At 31.9% G+C, this 18,307-nt stretch overlaps 1 protein-coding gene across 1 annotated transcript; it reads right to left on the reverse strand.

Annotated features, from left to right (window-relative positions):
- Positions 1-3,380: 3,380 nt before the first annotated feature.
- LOC111692271 (mesomartoxin-like) lies at positions 3,381-6,751 on the reverse strand. The gene is made up of 2 exons (XM_023456188.1): positions 6,589-6,751; positions 3,381-3,562 (listed from the first exon to the last, which is right to left on the reverse strand). The coding sequence occupies exons 1-2, from the start codon at positions 6,671-6,673 to the stop codon at positions 3,465-3,467; spliced, it is 183 nt and encodes a 60-aa protein (XP_023311956.1). The 5' UTR covers positions 6,674-6,751; the 3' UTR covers positions 3,381-3,464.
- Between the last annotated feature and the right edge of the window lie 11,556 nt (positions 6,752-18,307).

Here is an 18,307-nt window from a genome sequence, read left to right on the forward strand (position 1 = left end):
AGAAAAAGAAACAGGCGGGCAGTATTTGCTATAATATTTTGTTTATTTTAATTATGTACCTATTTTAATTACTCATGTATTTTGCCTTCTGCAATTTTTATACAGTCTCTAAATAGCTACTAATTACTGTGCAATATGACAGCAAATTAATCAAAATTAAGGTAACCTCAATTGACTGTTAGAATAAAAAAAAATTGATTTTTCAGAATTGCGGAAACTAAAATCACTAATTAATCGATATTTAATTGAATGTCGTGACTTGTTACGATTTTTTTATTAGTTGTTACACTCTCTGAACAAACAAATGTTGAAATTAAAACATTGTACATAGGCTTAAACTTAAAAAATTAGTAATTTTCATATACAAGGTGGTCCTGAGATAATAGGCCAAAATTCATGGATAGATTCCCGAAGCAAAAATATTGCGATTTGGTCGAACTTACCTTAGTCCAAAAGTTGATAGTTAAAGGGATACATGGTGTTAAATGTATGTTGTCTTATTGCTGTCAATTTGTATGCTGCTTTCCATTAAGTATTATTCTTACCTAATTAAAATTACATCTTGGCTTACAATTGTATGTATGTACATAAATGCGAGATAGAATGCCTAGACTTTCTTTTTTGGTGTTACATGAAATCGGTTGTTTATGGAGAAACTATAAACACCTGGGAAGAACTTTGTCAGCAGGTTTTAAATGCTGCAGTCATTTCGCATTATACTGTAAAATAAGACAATCTTTTAAATAAACGCGTTGATAAATGTATTGAAGTTAGAGATGGACATTTTGAGCAATTATTGTCAAAAAAGGCATATTTTTTACTAATGTTTCCTATTTTACCGTTCATTACAATTTTTCATTCTAAATAAACCCTTTTTTAACATTTCTAAATTATTTTAATTATTTCAACTATTAGCATTGGAACTTTCAAAGCCAAATATCTGGGAAACGGTGCGAAACAGATACTTTCATAAAGTATACATTTTTATGTGTTAAAAAAGTTGGAAAATAAGAATTTGATACCAAAGATTAGATACCTTAAAGTACAGAAATGTTATGTCGTTTTCAACACATTCAATCTACGGCAACTAGCGCCTTTTATGAATTATAACCAAAATGTGAACAAATTTCAATTCCTCTACCCCAAACCTCAAAATTTTGTGTGTATATTTGCATTTATTAAGAAATAAATGAAAATAAACTAAAATAATATTTTACATTTAACACCCTGTATCTTCTTAACTATCAATTTTTGGACTAAGGTAAGTTCGGCTAAATCGCAATATTACCCGAATTTGTCTTCCTCCAAAAGTTGATAGTTAAGAAGATAAGGTAAATTCGGCTAATATTGAGATTTAGCCGAACTGACCTTAGTCCAAAAGTTCATAGTTGTTAAGGTAAGTTCGGTTAAATCGCAATATTTTTGATTCGGGAATTTACCCATGAATTTTGACCCATTACCTCGGGACCACCCTGTATATTTTAATTTACTGTAAATCAATAAAACTATTTACCATTTTATTGTTTGATATGTTTAATGCGACATTTAATATATTTGTTGTCAAATATTTTATTATCCTTTGTGATTTGTAAAGTCCTAGGATGCTTAAGAAATTTTTACTCTTAACTTTTTTTAACCAATTCTGAAATAAATTAAGAAAAATCCTCCCCAAAAATAAACCTAAACAATTTTTTTTAAGAGAAGCTCACCTTTTTTAAAATATAAATGGAACACCTTGTATTGTGATGTATATTTTTTATTTGTCTACTTTTTCAGTGAGATGTTTGACAGGGTATTTATAAAAAAACGTCTTTTATAAAAAAAGTTGTCTGATCATTTTGGCGCATAGGTTTATTTCATTAATTTTCTTCCGCAGGATGCATAATTCCCAAACCCCATTTATGTATCAATAAAAAACCTCAAATACAAAGACAATGTTATTGTGAAATAAAATATAAATCCACGTATACCTTTAATATAACTTGCTATAACTATAACAGCCATAAAAAGAAAGAAAAATGCATATATCATTTTTTTTTAACTAAATTTCTGTACACTTAGAATACAGCGTAATACTGTAAAATAACTCCCGACTAAACTGGTCTTAAATAATCGTTACAGCAATTAAAAAAATATCCGATTCATATTCCTTATATAGGTGATTTATTTATCTATTAGTTAAATATGGAAACATTCTTTAAGCTACATATTTTTATCTGATGTAAGATCTATTTTTATTTATTTTAAATATTGACTTAATTTTAATATTTTTATCAAATTTGTGTCGGTAAAATTATTCCAAATAAACCTCAAGTGAAGAATAAAGTTATATGCATTTAATGATTAGTGTTGTTTGCATTAACATTGTGATATTTTTCGTTTTAACTTAAAAGATCTGGGTCAGTTTGTTTATAACGTCATTATCGTTATACAATTGTAATAACAACTTAGATAAAAGGTTTGTAGCGGCTGCTACAAAAAAGAAAACATATTTATATTACTTATATTTTTGTCAGTTAAGTAGTACCTAAATACTTGTTATACAATGTGTTCAACAAAGAAGAGAATCTCTGATAACTTTTCATTATTGAATCTCATCAAAAAAGTTTCAGATAAAAGTTATAGAATATCAAAAAACTAATATGCTTGAATTTGATAATGACCTTAAGTTCCAAAGTCAAAACAAGGTCAACTTCAAAATATTGAATGAAACACCTTATTTTGTATTTGCCAGCAATGGGCAGATGTATTTTTTCCGGTATATCCTTACAAGTCATTTAGAGATCAAAATTTTCCTCCTACAAAGGTTTTAGATAAAATTCAAGGTCACCATCTAATTTGTCATTCAAAATCCTACAAACTGTGCATGAAACATTTTTCTCCACAATTTGATTTTATCGAGTTGTTCAAGGAAAAATGTATTCATACCAGAAATTTTTTTTCACCCCATATTCGGTGGTAGAATTTGGCGCTCTATCGATTGGTTGCTTAAAAAATAGAGTGTTTTGATAAGTATTTGACTTTGAAACTCAATCTTGATATCCTACAACATTTATCTGAAACTTTATTTATTAGGAAAATATTTTTTCTGAAACATTTTTAATAGAAAAATATCTTGAAAAGTTATGGAGACGGGGTCCGGATCTTTTTGGGTCATCCTGTATATTTCCGGATTTATGGTCATTTTTGAATGTATGTTAAACCATTTATAAATTATTTCAATGACATAGATACGTACTTTTCTTCATATTTAAATACCTAAATTAAATATTATCCGATACCTACCTCTTGTTATAAAGAGAATGAATCGCCGAAAACTTTAATCTTTTATTGTATATGTAAATTTTGTGTAAACCTTAGATATACTTCCATAAGCAATATTATTTGTTTAAAAGTATATATTACATAACTAAATACCTATATAATCAGAAACTTCTAAGTACATATTAATAGTTTATTTTGGACTATAAATCGTAACACTGGCACAAACTTCCGATGCAAATGCCTCCGAAACGCCCAATTTGTTGACAGTATTTGCTGCAGTTAGACACAGTGCATTCATCTGAAAATGTAAAAATATTTTTTTAGAATTTATTACTTACACATTTTTTTTTAATAAATAGCTGGTGAATCTAAATTTAAAAAGAAAAAATTGTTCTATCCGTTGGTATATCGATAATGTGCACCATTATAATACAGGGTGATTCACAACTTATTCAAAAATTTGCGAATAGATGCTGCATGAGAAATGGAGTCAATATTGTAAAAAAAAATTTTGTAGAATCCTTATAGTTTCCGAGAAAATAATTATTGTAGTACCTTCAACCATTACATAGCTGGACAACTGTAGTCTCTAGCGTCATTTGCAATACGCGTGAAGAGCCACGTGGCCTCAGCGACTGCGAATATTGAAATCCGATTTTACAATCGTCGTTGCCATAGTGTTTACAATAGTTTTTTAGTAGTTAGTGTCAAAAATGGCTTGCGTGTATAGCAACTCGGAGTTGATGGATATCGTTTTAATTTATGATGAAGCAAGACAACATTTGTATTATGGTGAAGCATTTGTGTTGTGGTGAAATAAGACAATATTTGTGTTAGTTCGTAGAAACTGAGTAAGGCGGACCCAAATGTGTTTACACGTCGGTGGATAGAATTTTGAACGATTATTGTAACATCAGGTATGTAAAATTATTTTATTATTTAAAACCACAAATTAATTTTAATAATTAATAATAACAATAGCGACAAAAGCAGTTGAATTTGCTAGGTGCTATAAAATTCTATTTATTTCTTCCCTTGCGAAATTCTTTCAAGTTTTTGTCCGATTTTATTACATTTGCCGTGCCGGTCGCATTGTGCGAGGTCAGGTTTTACAGTAGACCAGTTTCCAGTACCGTAGAGAAATGTATTTTAAAATTTTCGAACTGCCCATTTTGATTTTTTCGTTACAAAATTGTTTTTGTATGACTCCCCCGTGCATCAAAAATTTTTTTTTGGATAATTTCTGAAACTCTCTGTATTTTTGGATACACATGCTCATATAGGGTGTTAATGACATATTCTGGTACGTATTAACGGTAGATTCTATGTCGCAAATCAATAAAATATTTTTTGTTTTTGACATACAGGGTGTTGAAAATTAAAAATTTATCACATTTGACGTAGCCTGATGAAATTTGAGGTAATGACCTAACTAATTATGGAGAAAAATTTGTTGGGTTGGTTTGTCAACTAGTGGCGGAGATACTGGGAAACGCCATCATTAAAAACGACGCTACTGAATAATTTGTAAATCGGATAAGTACATTTAATTCTGGTTGATTAAAAACAACACATTTTTGAGTTACTATTTTTTTAAATTTAAAATAACTGCAACGTAGAATGCGAAATTTTATCTTAGAAATACGAATTCAACACAATGCAACCAACAAAGTCGTTGATGTAACGATTTTAAACGATGCTACTATTCTTCAGCATATACAGGGTGATTCACAAATGGTGACCAAAAATGAAACCTTGTATTTCTTTGAATTTTAAGGGGTGTCTTTCCTATAAGGTTTTTATCTAGGACACTTCGTTTAAAAATATACAGGGTGTTAAAAATATTTTTATTATTTTTTTAATTTAACAACTAGTAAGTGAAATAATTTGAAATTGGGCACGCATCTATTGATGTAAAGGTTGTCCAAAATCTGAGTCCTTTTTCTAAAATGGATTTCTTTTTGTGGGGTGCTGTTAAACGGCTGGTATACAGTGAAAAAATTAATACACCTGAGCAGATAGAAGAAAGAATAAATAATGCTTTTCATTAGATTCAAGCAACAATAAATTTCGAAGAAATTATATTTTCGTTACTAAAAAGATGTCGTGTCTGTGTTCATGGAAATGGAGGTATTTTGGAGTATTTATTCAAATAAAATCATTAAAATGATGACTAATATTATTATTTTCTTCAGTTAGTTCTTAAGTTTTACTCGAAAATCAGGCTTTTTTCGAAAAATATAAGAGAGTAGTAATTTGTAGAAAATTGAAAGATGAATCCAAAAATATCATGATTATTGCCTTAAAGCAGTAACATACTATTTTATTTAGAAGAATATGCCACCGATATCCTGTATCTCCACCACTGAAGCATCTAAATTTTAGAAAAAGGTCTCAGATTTTGGACAATATTTACATAAATACACGTGCCCAATATCAAATTATTTCACTTACTAGTTTTTGAATTATTAAAAAAAAATAAAAATACTTTTTTAAGTTTAACACCCTGTATCTTTTTAACGAAACGTCCTAGATAAAAACTTTATAGGAAAGACTTAAAATTCAAAAAGAATATGAGGTTTCATTTTTTATCACCGTTTGTGAAGCACCCTATATTGTTATTAGCTCAAGTTTTACCAATCTGCGTCAAAATATTTAAATACATGTGCCAGATTTTCGGTCTATTTAAATTGGCGCCATAATTTAGGGACGCACTGTATATATGTATTTCTAATACTTTGAATGATCATGATAAAATATGGAATTAATTGTATTTTTGAGATACTTTTCTGAGGAACACACATTCGAAAATTGTGGGGTTAATATTTTCGCGATAGATGTACAAGGCTTTTCAATGTTTCTCTAAGCTAATACAGTAATTTGGTAATAGGCAATAATTTTCAAACCAGACCAGTTTTACAACTGCTAAGAAAAATGATTATATTAAATGTCTCACATAATAAAAATATTTTTATCTTTATAAGGGAGGTATATTTAAAAAAAAGATGTCAAGAGGTAACTTTTATTTAAGAATATATTTTTATGCCAAACTAAACCCTTGCTACGTATAATTCTGGTACGTACTATTTTCAATAATTTTCAGTATTTTTATTGGGAGTATAAAATCCGAATAAATAAGAAACTTGAACACACTGTACCACGGAAACATAGCAAAAATGAACCCTTATAGACGCAAACTATTTGTCTCACTTTTGAGTCGGGATTCTCCCACAAGCAGTGGAGCATGTTTCTAAGAAACGCTGGATATATTCTATATTTCAAGAAGTATCTAACTTTAAATCTAAACTTAAAGGTCTAACTTACCCTTTACTCCGATAACGACTGGACCTGCGGTAGCAATTGCCATAATAAGGGCAAAAGCCAGGAAAAAAACTATTGCCACTTTCATGTTGAAGAGAATATTTTCTCACATTCAAAGACCTTTTATGCTGTTGGTCTTTTTATAAGACGAAATGGCGATAACAGAAAATCCCCGCGTTCTTTATCAATCATTTCCGTTATTGCATATTAAAAAGCGTTAACTTTTGTAAATAGTGAAGTGATTGTTTTTCTCTTTAATTAACCTATTTTCTTATCAGGTACTAGAAATTCGCTGTTTGTTGAATCTCACGCTGTCGAACTTTATTTTTGTCGAGAGAAAATTAGTATACAAAGTATATAACATGTTATAACATTAAGCAATGTTAGGAGGATTCAAAATATATTTTAAAATAATTATCTTCAAGTAAAAATTAATTTGAAAAAATAACAATGTAAATCGTTGATAGTAACAGCACTTTGTAACCAATAATAATGTCAATTTTAATTGTTGACGATCCTTTTTTCTGTGGACTTAGTTTATGGTCTTGCTAACGGCGACGAATTAGCAGCCAGGCTGTCGTATTCCACCCTTCGAGCGAGCTTCAAGATTTCANCGACCGTTAATATTACTTTTTCATTGTTATACAACACCTATGTAACAGGTGACGTCGAAGTTCATAAGATAAGTACGGTTTTGCACAAAACGGTATAATTGCACATTTTCATGTACGTAAAAAGACAAAATTTAAAAATTTCATTCGGATTGAAACATTACATCATGCATGCACAGTAGTGGTTGATGCTGTTCTACTCTACATGCTTTGTTGACTGTTCGCAATTGTGCATTAGGTAGTACAGTAATGTTTAATTTAGATTTATTTACTAGAAGTAAATGTTTGTTTTGGAATCACATGATTCGTTCCAATCATTAATTCAAAGTGCATACAAAGCAATGTTTTGTGCCAGTAGACGTTGAGCAGCAATGACATACTTTGTAGGTTATATTCACCCCGTATCATTAATATTACATGTTTAATATTAATAATTCAGTTTTTCCAGTAAATACATTTATATAATCTTTGTAGTTGAATCTCACGTTGTCGAACTTTACTTTTGTCGAGAGAAATATTGGTATACAATGTATATAACATGTCATAACATTGAGCAATGTTAGGAGGATTCAAAATATATTTTAAAATAATTATCTTCAAGTAAAAATAGTAGTCAATAGGATTACATTCAGTTAGGAAAGGATTAAATTTAGTTTCACTAAATCCAAGTTGATATTTAATTTAAAATAATAACAATGTAAATCGTTGGTAGTAACAGCACTTTTTAACCAATAATAATATCAATTTTTATTATTGACGATCCTTTTTCTTGTGGTATGTTATTATTGGTTTATACGACTCTAATGGAAGAATTACGAAATCTCATTATCGTGTCTGGTGGGACAATTCGACAAACTCCGGGAATTTTTTAACGTAACAATCGATGCTTGTAATGAAGTTCTAACAATTTTTATAAATACAGGGTGTTAATGAACTTATGCCAATAATTTAAAGGGGCGAAAAAAGAGCAAAACTGAGTTAATTGATGTCACAAACTTGTATCGGAAGTTTAAGGTCATAGAGAATAAAGCTAGCTAATTAAAAATGTGTTTAAAACTGTTTTGGAACTGCTGAAATGTATTTTATCGCGGCGAGTAGGTACTTACAAAAAATTCTGTTTTTACGATTTTGTAGATTTCTTATGAAGCCGGACTGTATTCGAAAGTCAGTCATTGTTGTAGTGATTACTGTGCTGTTTTTCGAGAGTACCTACATTTAATAGCCGTATTTCCAAGTTTTGTTTTGAAAATGGCGCATTTATCTAGCAATCGCGAATATTATAAGTTCATAACTTAAACTTATATTATTTTTTTATTACTAAAATGAAACGGAACATTTTAATGAAAAAATGCAAAGACAGAAAGGTTTCTCAGTGAGTCAAATTTTTTAAACTGTAATATAACAACCCTAGGTTCGACAAAAAATAAGTAAACGTAGTTGTGGCCAAAAACATGTGATCGTCATAAGGAATCCCTACATTGTGTGTATCTATTTTTAATTGACCGGAAGGCGCNTAAATATTTAATTTTCGAAAATAAATATTCTTATAGTAACGAAAATAAATTTCTGTTCTATTTTGATTGTCATAAAATTTTGGAAAATAATTAATTTATGTATTAAATATACTAGATAACAATAAATATTTGATATTTTCAAAAAACTAAAGTTGTCTGCTAGTTTCAAGCAAGATTTTTCACTAAATATGTTTAGAGAGTAGAACTACGTTACGTCAAAAAATATTTGTTACACAAATAAATTATCGCCATTTTTTTTATCAAAACCTTTAATTATTTTTGGTAAATATGTATACATAATCGTATAATTCAAAATGGGTTTTTATAAATTTCACAGCCTTCCTCTCCAAAAACAAAAATTTCACTGATTCCCGTGACCAACGTCGTAACAGTGACAACTTTCCAAACTTCCTCCAGTGCAGTAACCACCAAAATGCCCATCGTTCCGGCACCACTGGCTGCAAGACACAACGTTGCAGCTGGCTGAAGTAGAAAAAATGTAAACATTAAAATGAATCGATTAAAAACTATAGGTTATCATTTCTGATTTGATTGTTTTGATTCAAATAAAAGCAGAAATGATGTAATTCAAAACAAAAATATTTTGTCTACTGTGATATAAGGTTGTTAAGGTTATTTGTTATTTCATATATCAAAACAACAACAATGAAAAATTATTGATGAAGAGTTAAATGAATTTGAAATTTTTTAAATTTATTTATTTATTAATTCAAGGAAGAAGAATAAAATTAATTATATGTTTTTTAAAAGAATCTCAAAATTTCGTCAGTCCTACTTATATAGGGTGAGTCGGGATGATCGCACCAAACTCCAGGAATGGATTCTACAAGTCAAAATAATAATAAAACTCAAATGTTGTTATGCGATTTTCATTTGTTTTCAAGCTATGACGTAGATTTCAATAAAAAATTGAATTTATTGATATTCTATCAATCATAGCTTTCTTTGTTTAAACGTTCAAAAACACCACCATTGACCTCTAAACACTTTCTGCTTCGTCTATGAAGGGCTTCTGTAGCTCTCCTGATTGCTGCATGTCTTTATTTTTGTAAATGCTGTAGTGTTGATGATACGTCGAATTAGTGCCTCCCGAATGTTCATTCTAACTTTTTACACATCATTTTTTAACCATAAACAGTAATCTAATGCTGTGATGTCTGGAGATCCTGGAGCCCAACTAACTGGACCACCACGACCAATCCAAAGCCTTGGAAATCTCTCGTTCAAATGTAGCTTGACTGGTCAAGCAAAATGGGCGTCCATCTTGCTGGTAGCACATTCGCAGTCTTTATTACATCTTTATTAACATCTTGTAATTCATTTTGTAAAAAAATGTAGTGGTCCCCTGTGAGTTGATTCTTCAAAATGAAAGATCGACAACACTTGATAGGTTTAGCATAATTTTCCGGTTATAAGTGTTGTACTCTCTGTACAGGGTGATTCAATAAATTTTGACTCCCCCTTGAACTTTTTTGTTTTAAGAGTTATAATAAAAATGTGAAATACAAAAGTTGCACGATGTTTTATGAAGTTTTCGAAGTCCAAACAAAATAGCCGCGGATGTTAACTTTGTTCATTTAAATTGAACACCCTGTATATTTTTACATATTTGGATAGAACGTTCTCTGTCTAGTATAGTAATATAGGGTTTGTTGTATCCACCTCTAACAATAAACGAGATAATATTAAAAACCGAAAAGAAGGTTTTTTATTAAGAAAATAAGACATTTTGTAACTGTTAGACCTCTTTTAGGCATTCCTGCCTTTTTTCCAATTATGTAAATATTTACAGATTTATTGTAATATTTTGACATATCGCACATTGATACGGTCCAAAATGCCTATAGGTATTTTAACTAACAATAAATCTCACTAATTAGGCCGTGAGAGGCCTATTTACTCATGGGCAGTGTTATATGGCAGGTCGGGACTGACAGGTAGTAATGTCATGATAACATTGACAGTTTGTATTTTTATTTAATTAAAATGAGTTACACAGAAGTAGAAAATGGAAATAATATAAGGAATTAAAATAGAATATGGAGAATTTTAATTTACAATATTTCAATTTTCTATTTCTCTGTAAGCCATTTTAATTAACAATAACAATATAACCTGTCACTGTCACGGCCTACCATATAACATTGTCCATGAGTAATTATTAGGCCTCTCACGGCCTAATTAGTGAGATTTAGTTAAAATACCTATATGCATTTTGGACTATATCAATGTCCGATATGTTAAAATATATTACTAACTAAATTTAAATCCTTACGTAATTGGAAATAAGGCAGAAATACCTGAAACAGGTCTAACAATTACAAGATGTCTTATTTTCTTAATAAAAAACCTTTTCGTTTTTTAATATTACCTATCTCACTTATTGTTAGAGATGGACCCAACCAAACCCTGTTTGACTATGCTCGACAAGGAACGTTCTATCCAAATATGCAAAAATATACAAGGTGTTCCGTTTAAAGTTAACATCCGCGGCCATTTTGTTTATAAAAAATCGTACAACTTTTGTATTTCACATTTTTTATAACTCTTGAAACAAATAAGTTAATGGGGGGTCAAAATATAGTGAATCACTCTGTACATGGTACGGATATAAGCTTTGATCGTGAAGGGTTTCTATTACTCTTTTTTTGTGGAATGCCCAATAACCCAATTGCTCGTTCAGACGTTATACTAGCACTGGGAAATTTTTCGGTTTCGCACAGTTTGCTGAAAAATCTGATTAATATATGTTTATTAGGACATCTGTGATATGGAAACCGTTGGTGATATTCTTCAATAGGAGTATTAGCATTCCCATTACAAAAACTACAAGCAAACACCACATTTGCTGACCCTAAATTTGAATAAGTTCTTGGTATTTTGTAACACTTTGATCATACAAACGTGTAATCAAATATTAAACTATTGCAACATAAAATTGCACTGATGAATATCCTACTTTTGAACATGGAACAAGATATACTCTGATTTCACATTTTTAAAATTTGTAATTACGTTGTAACTTGAAAACAAATGAAAATCGCATAACATTTGAGTTCTTTCTTGTTATTTTCTACCTACTTTATAAAAAGATCTTTTTAATATATAGCGTCTTTTAATTAAAACATTTTTCTGTTAATTTGCTTATAAATACTTAGCAGTATACAGCGTGGTAAAAAAGTTCTGCATAAAATTCATATTTTCGTTAAACAATTTTTTTTTCGAAAAACGGTGAGACCCGTCGATTTTTATTTGATCCAGGGCACCTTGTTATGTGGAAAAATTTTTTTTTCGATAATCCACTTACGGCAGCGATGACATAATTTTTTTTTAAATGACAACGCATATTTTTTTCGTTCGAAATTGATGACAGTGATAATTATCTAAACAACGGTGTGAAAATTTCGATGTCTTACATAACAATTTTTTTTAGAAAAATGCACCTTAAGTTCTTGAATGCAATAATTTGCTGTTTACGGATCAAATGCCTTAGAAAAAAATTTATTCGGCAGAAAGCATTTCAGATAACTTAAGTTGCAACTGGTGTTATGTAATATTTGCGGAATTATTCATCAGATATTGTCAGGATCCTGATTAAACTGCAAAATTTAGAACCAAGTTCAACCGCACAAAATCCAAATAGTATGTAGCAAATTAAGGTCGACTTTTTGTCTTCGAGTTTGCCGATAAATTCCTCAAAAAAAAAAGATCCAAAGAAATGTTTACTTGAAAGGAGTAGATTACCTGAAATATTGAAGACTAAAAATCAGTACCGATTTAACATTCTTTGGTGAAATCGTTTAATTCGAAATGGCAAAACTTAGTGAACGCGAAAGAATTGATATTTTGAGGATGATTGGTTTCGGCGATAAGTTACGAACCCATCAAGAAGCTTGCCAATTATTTAATGCAACGTACCCTGACAGACCACCAATTACGCAATCTACGGTTAGTAGGGTACTGGCAAGGTTTGAGGAAACTGGTAGTGTGAAAGATGCTCCTCGTGCGGGTCGTCCTAGAGTAGATGATGAAACTAGATTGAATATCCTGGTGGAGCTCCAGGACAACCCTCATTCTAGTACAAGGTCGATTGCATTGAACAATGATATTTCACATGTAACTGTGGTGAACTTTCTCAAAAAAGAGAAATTTCACCCCTATAAGGGTCACTTGATACATGCATTGACTGAGGACGACCCAGACCGCCGTCTCCACTTTTGTGAAGATTTAATGCATCGATGTAACGGAGACCCCGACTTCCTCAAGAACATAATTTTTTCTGACGAGGCTACTTTTTATCTTAATGGATCGGTGCATCGACATAACTGCCGGTATTGGTCTCAGGAAAACCCGCACTGGGTGCAAGAAGTAGATCATCAGCACCCCCGAAAGGTGAACGTTTGGGCGGGAATAATAGGGCGTCGTATTTTAGGCCCGTATTTTTTCGAGGAAAATTTAACTGCTGCTCGCTATTTGGATTTCCTGCGGTTCGATTTGGTCCCAAGCTTAGCAGAGTTATTCCCGAACAACGAGGATCCTGATATTCCTGAGGAAAGAATTTGGTTTCAGCAGGATGGTGCACCGCCCCATTATGGAGTGCAAGTACGGGAGTACTTGAATAACACGTTTACTGGCCGGTGGATCGGGCGACGCGGAACAATCGAGTGGCCTCCGCGTTCGCCTGATTTAACACCTCTAGACTTTTTTTTGTGGGGCTATTTGAAATCGCGTGTGTACACAAACAGACCAGGTGATTTGGAAGAACTTAAAAACCGTATTCGTTTTGAAATAAATCAAATCGACCCGGGAATGCTTGAACGAAGTGTAGACGGCGTTTACACACGCTTAGGACAATGCCAAATGGTACAGGGTGGGCAATTCGAACAATTTCGCTAGACTTACACAAACATTAGTGTAATTTTACTCGTTTGAAATGTAATTTTGTCAACTTTGTCCTTTTCGGAGCCATTAATAGTGTAAGTAGACAATTATCACTTATAAGAACTTAAGGTGCATTTTTCTAAAAAAAATTGTTATGTAAGACATCGAAATTTTCACACCGTTGTTTAGATAATTATCACTGTCATCAATTTCGAACGAAAAAAATATGCGTTGTCATTTAAAAAAAAAATTATGTCATCGCTGCCGTAAGTGGATTATCGAAAAAAATTTTTCCACATAACAAGGTGCCCTGGATCAAATAAAAATCGACGGGTCTCACCGTTTTTCGAAAAAAAAATTGTTTAACGAAAATATGAATTTTATGCAGAATTTTTTTACCACGCTGTACAGATAATGTCCGTGTACAAATAACCACTTGAATCTGTTTACGATTTGCATAATGCAAAGACGGTTAGTAAATTAATTTGTTCTAGGAAAAGGCATTAAAAACGGAACGCTGCATTTATTTCACAAACATGGGACATCACAGATCTATTTTTTTTGCTAATTAAATTGTTTGCGTACTTGCGTGGAAAATAAAGAAACAATATCAACTTCAAAGTTCTTTTTTCAATGTTTTCAAAATTATTTGAAAAGCGCCAAATTTAGTATAGTTTTTTGGATGTTGATGATTGATACTTATACAGAATCACAAATATGTTGTTTCGGACCCAATTTTTCATAGTCTCTGAAGTTTACTGTGTAGAATTTACAATTTTTTGCGATATTTTAAGAGAAAACTATTAAGAACTGCTGATTTCAGGATGGTGTTGCGCATAACATAAATTAGCCTGTTGTTAACAAGACATCAACTATGCAGTGTTGCCGGTGTTATACAAAACTCTTCAACTCTAACTTTTAATATGAAATGGAAAATAAAAAGTACCTAAATTAATTATCATTTTTTTAGACGGTACATCAAAGAAATTTTAATTTTATTTCATACAAATATTTAGAACATTCCTGTATTGCCATTCCTCTCCTGTAATAGTTTTCGGCAATGTATCTACATCTAGCTATTTTTGACACCTAGCTTATAAAATCAATGTTCAATTGTTAATATGACCTTCGAAACAAGTGTTGCGGTTTGCGGTAAATATGTCAGTGCTTTGAAAATCATTCTATACTAAATGCAAATTGTTTATTTTATTAAAGCCAGATTTGTATAAAATCAAAATACATATTTCTCATTTCGAATTTAATATTGGTATTTGTGTCGCGATCTATTTTTGAAATTATTAATGCACTGTAATTAGAGAGTTGCCAGTTTGTTGTTCTAAATGAATACTTGTAATATACTTACGAGTTATGTACAGTAAATGGAAAAATAGTTTATTAAACTACCTGTTTAAATATCCTATTTTAAAATAATCAGGTAAACGCTTCCTTGTTAAATTTGTTTGGAATAATTTAACATATCTGTTTTTTAATTAGTGTAATTTTGGACTTTGTGATAGTATTTAATTTGTTGAAATTAATTTTTCTGTCGTGCCATTTACCATAATGTTAAAATTCGGATTACTACAAAATTTAACTTAAATTCTTTCATAAAATCAGTTACTATTTTTTAAAATAGAATCTGTCACAGTGCATTAGAGTTAGGTTTAACTTGTAGCATAAAACTAAAGTTTTAGGGCTTAGGTCTAAATAATTTTCTTGACATATGACTTGGAAAACATAATTCGTTGGTGCGCATGGGTAAATAATTTTCTTCCATGTTGACAGCAGTTCTTAAAATTTACATTTAAATGATTGCATTTTAAATTAAATTTATTATTATTTTACGGAGCACAATTGAAAACGTTTCTTAAAATTCTGTGAAATGGCTGTGAAAGCTTGCCTTTTTCGATTTTGCATGTTTTATATTGAACCCTACAAGAAAAAGTTTTTGTTTAGATTAGGAATCTATAAACTATAAGACAAAGATCCAATATACTTTAATAAAATCGAAAGGAACTTGAATTTTGTCGGTGTCAAATTTAATATTAACATTATAAAGAATAAAAATATAAACTTCTGAGGTCCGTAATTACTATTTCTCTATTTGACATCTATTAAGTAAGTAATGGAGTTAAAAGTGCCTAATTAATGAGGTTTTCCAGGTTTCCCTCATTTCTGTTGGTGATTAGGGCTTACCAACGTAAGTCGTTCCTTGGCGCATATGCAGCCTACTGAGTAATAATATGCAGCCTCCTCCCCCGCTCAAGTCTTCGGCTTCTGGGCTAATACTTGGGATTAGAATGAGGGGTAGAGATATTATTGTTATTATTATATTTAATTTCCTATATACAGGGTGTAGCGTGTATAATCTATAAAAATTAAACTACAGCTTCCTGATGATATTTGTAATAAAAAAGTCTTATACGAAAAAGTTCTTCTTCGCGTTTTCTTTTTTTTTTAAATTAAAGTTTATTTATTTAACGAAAATGAAAGCCGACCCCGTGTTATTTATTAAAAATTTTGAAAATGTTTTTATGTGAGCCGAGATGCAACCTTATTATTTAAGTCGGTATAATCTAATACTAGTAATACTAAAAGAAGGATATGTTACATTTTTTTTTTTTTAGAGGAAGTACATTGTAATGTACTTCCTCTTCGTGATGATACGACGAAGAAACAGCTGGGTCGTTTGTCAGTTGTCCCACCTATGATAAACTGACAAACGACCCTAGCTGTTGTACTAGTGTCGCGAGTATAATTCAATGCCGGTAGGGGCAAATAGCCCTCGGAGTAGTTGTTTCTCGCGGCACTGACGACTAAAACATTGTGTTACGCCCTCTGTGGGCGGCAGTCGTGCAACAAAGTACCTGCAATATAGTAGGTCGCTTCCCACTGTAGCCATTTGAATGGCACAGTTGGGAGTCTGCACGACAGATGGAGCCATTGATTGGCTCCTGCGTACGTTAGGTTACATTGTCAAAAAATTTGTGCAGTCAACTGGTTTTGTATTCACTTAAATAAAATATTAAATATTAAGCATCGTCCATCGACCCATCAGTGTTAAAAAGTGAAAGATTCCAGACAAAAGTTTTTATTTTGTAATTCCACGATAGTGACAGTGTAATTTTTATAAAGAAGTAAAAAATAAGACTAGCATGCCGATTACATTAAAAACGAGATTCTTATTTCTTACTTTGCTTAATTTTTTAGTTTGTGCACAAACTAGTTTTACAATGAACCGAGAAAACAATGCATTTACTATTTCCGAACGTGTCGATATGGTGTTAGTGTATGGTGCAGCCGGAGAAAATGCGCTCGCGGCGACTAGGTTGTACCGGGAACGATGGCCACAACGTCACCCCCCATGTGCAAATACAATCCTACAGTGCGTTCAGCGGCTGCGAGATACGGGAAGTGTTATTCCTCGAGGAGAAGGACGTGGTCAGCAAGTGAACCTTAATGTTGAAGATGCAGTGTTGGAAAATCTTGACGAAGACCCCACAATTAGTACTCGACGACTCGCACAGCAAGTAGGAACCTCATCTCGTACCGTACATCGCATCTTAAGGCGCCAGCTGTTGCACCCCTATCATCTGCAACCAGTTCAACAGATTTTACCCCCGGATTGTGATCAACGAATGCGTTTTTGCAGATGGTTTTTACGGCAATGTGCCAATCAAGTAGACTTTCCTGCTTATGTTTGTGTAACAGATGAGGCGACATTTACCCGTGATGAAGTGAATTTCCATAATATGCACATATGGGCCGATGAAAATCCTCACGCGATTAGGGAAACTCATTTTCAACATCGGTTCTCGGTAAATGTTTGGGCTGGCATAATAGGCGATGTACTTGTGGGTCCCTATTTCTTTGAAGGACGACTAAATGGACCAACATATGCTGACTTTTTGGAGAACCGGTTGCCTGAATTATTGGACGATGTGGCATTACAAGTTCGGGCACGCATGTTTTATCTTCAAGATGGGGCTCCTCCACACAGTACTCGAGAAGTAACGACACTTTTGAATGAAATGTTTCCTCAGCGATGGATTGGACGCTTTGGTCCTGTGCCGTGGCCACCTCGGTCACCCGATCTAACTCCAATGGACTTTTATCTTTGGAGTCACTTGAAGTCATTGGTTTACAATACTCCAATTGCTACGGTGGAAGAATTGCGAAACCGTATACTTGAAGCTGCTGACACAATTAGGGGAATACCTGGAATTTGGGAAAATATTTGCTAAAATTGGGTGCGTTGTCGCGGTGCCATGCCTGTATTCGCGCTAACGGGGATCAATTTCAACATTTTCTCTAGAAATGGTAAGTTTTATTTCATTTTGTTCCATATTTTAATGGAGTTTGTTCAGTGCACGCAGTTGGCAACTACAGATGCTTACGGATGTGGTTTTGTTTGCGAACTCTTGCATTAACAACAATGCATTTAAGATAGTAATTACTATTAATTATTATAATAAGAAAATATCAGTTTGTTTTTTAAATACTTATCTATTTTTATTAGTTTGTACTTTTGCTTTGAAAAATTCCCCAAAAACTGAGAAGTATCTTTCTATCTTTCAACGGCGATTTGTTTACGCGACTGGTCTATAGCACGTAACTCATCGTACAGCACACGGACAGGAAAATATTTTGATCCATAATTGAACTTTGATTTACGAAAAATAAAACTTTTTCGTA

The sequence above is a fragment of the Anoplophora glabripennis genome, unplaced genomic scaffold (genome assembly GCF_000390285.2).
Source record: "Anoplophora glabripennis isolate ALB-LARVAE unplaced genomic scaffold, Agla_2.0 scaffold478, whole genome shotgun sequence".
Lineage (NCBI taxonomy): Eukaryota > Metazoa > Arthropoda > Insecta > Coleoptera > Cerambycidae > Anoplophora > Anoplophora glabripennis.

Coding starts and splice junctions, on each gene's coding strand:
- LOC111692271 (XM_023456188.1), bottom strand. CDS start 6,673: ATGAAAGTGGCAATAGTTTTTTTCCTGGCTTTTGCCCTTATTATGGCA. Junction 3,563..6,588: donor AGTCGTTATCGGAGTAAAGG/GTAAGTTAGACC, acceptor TTACATTTTCAG/ATGAATGCACTGTGTCTAAC.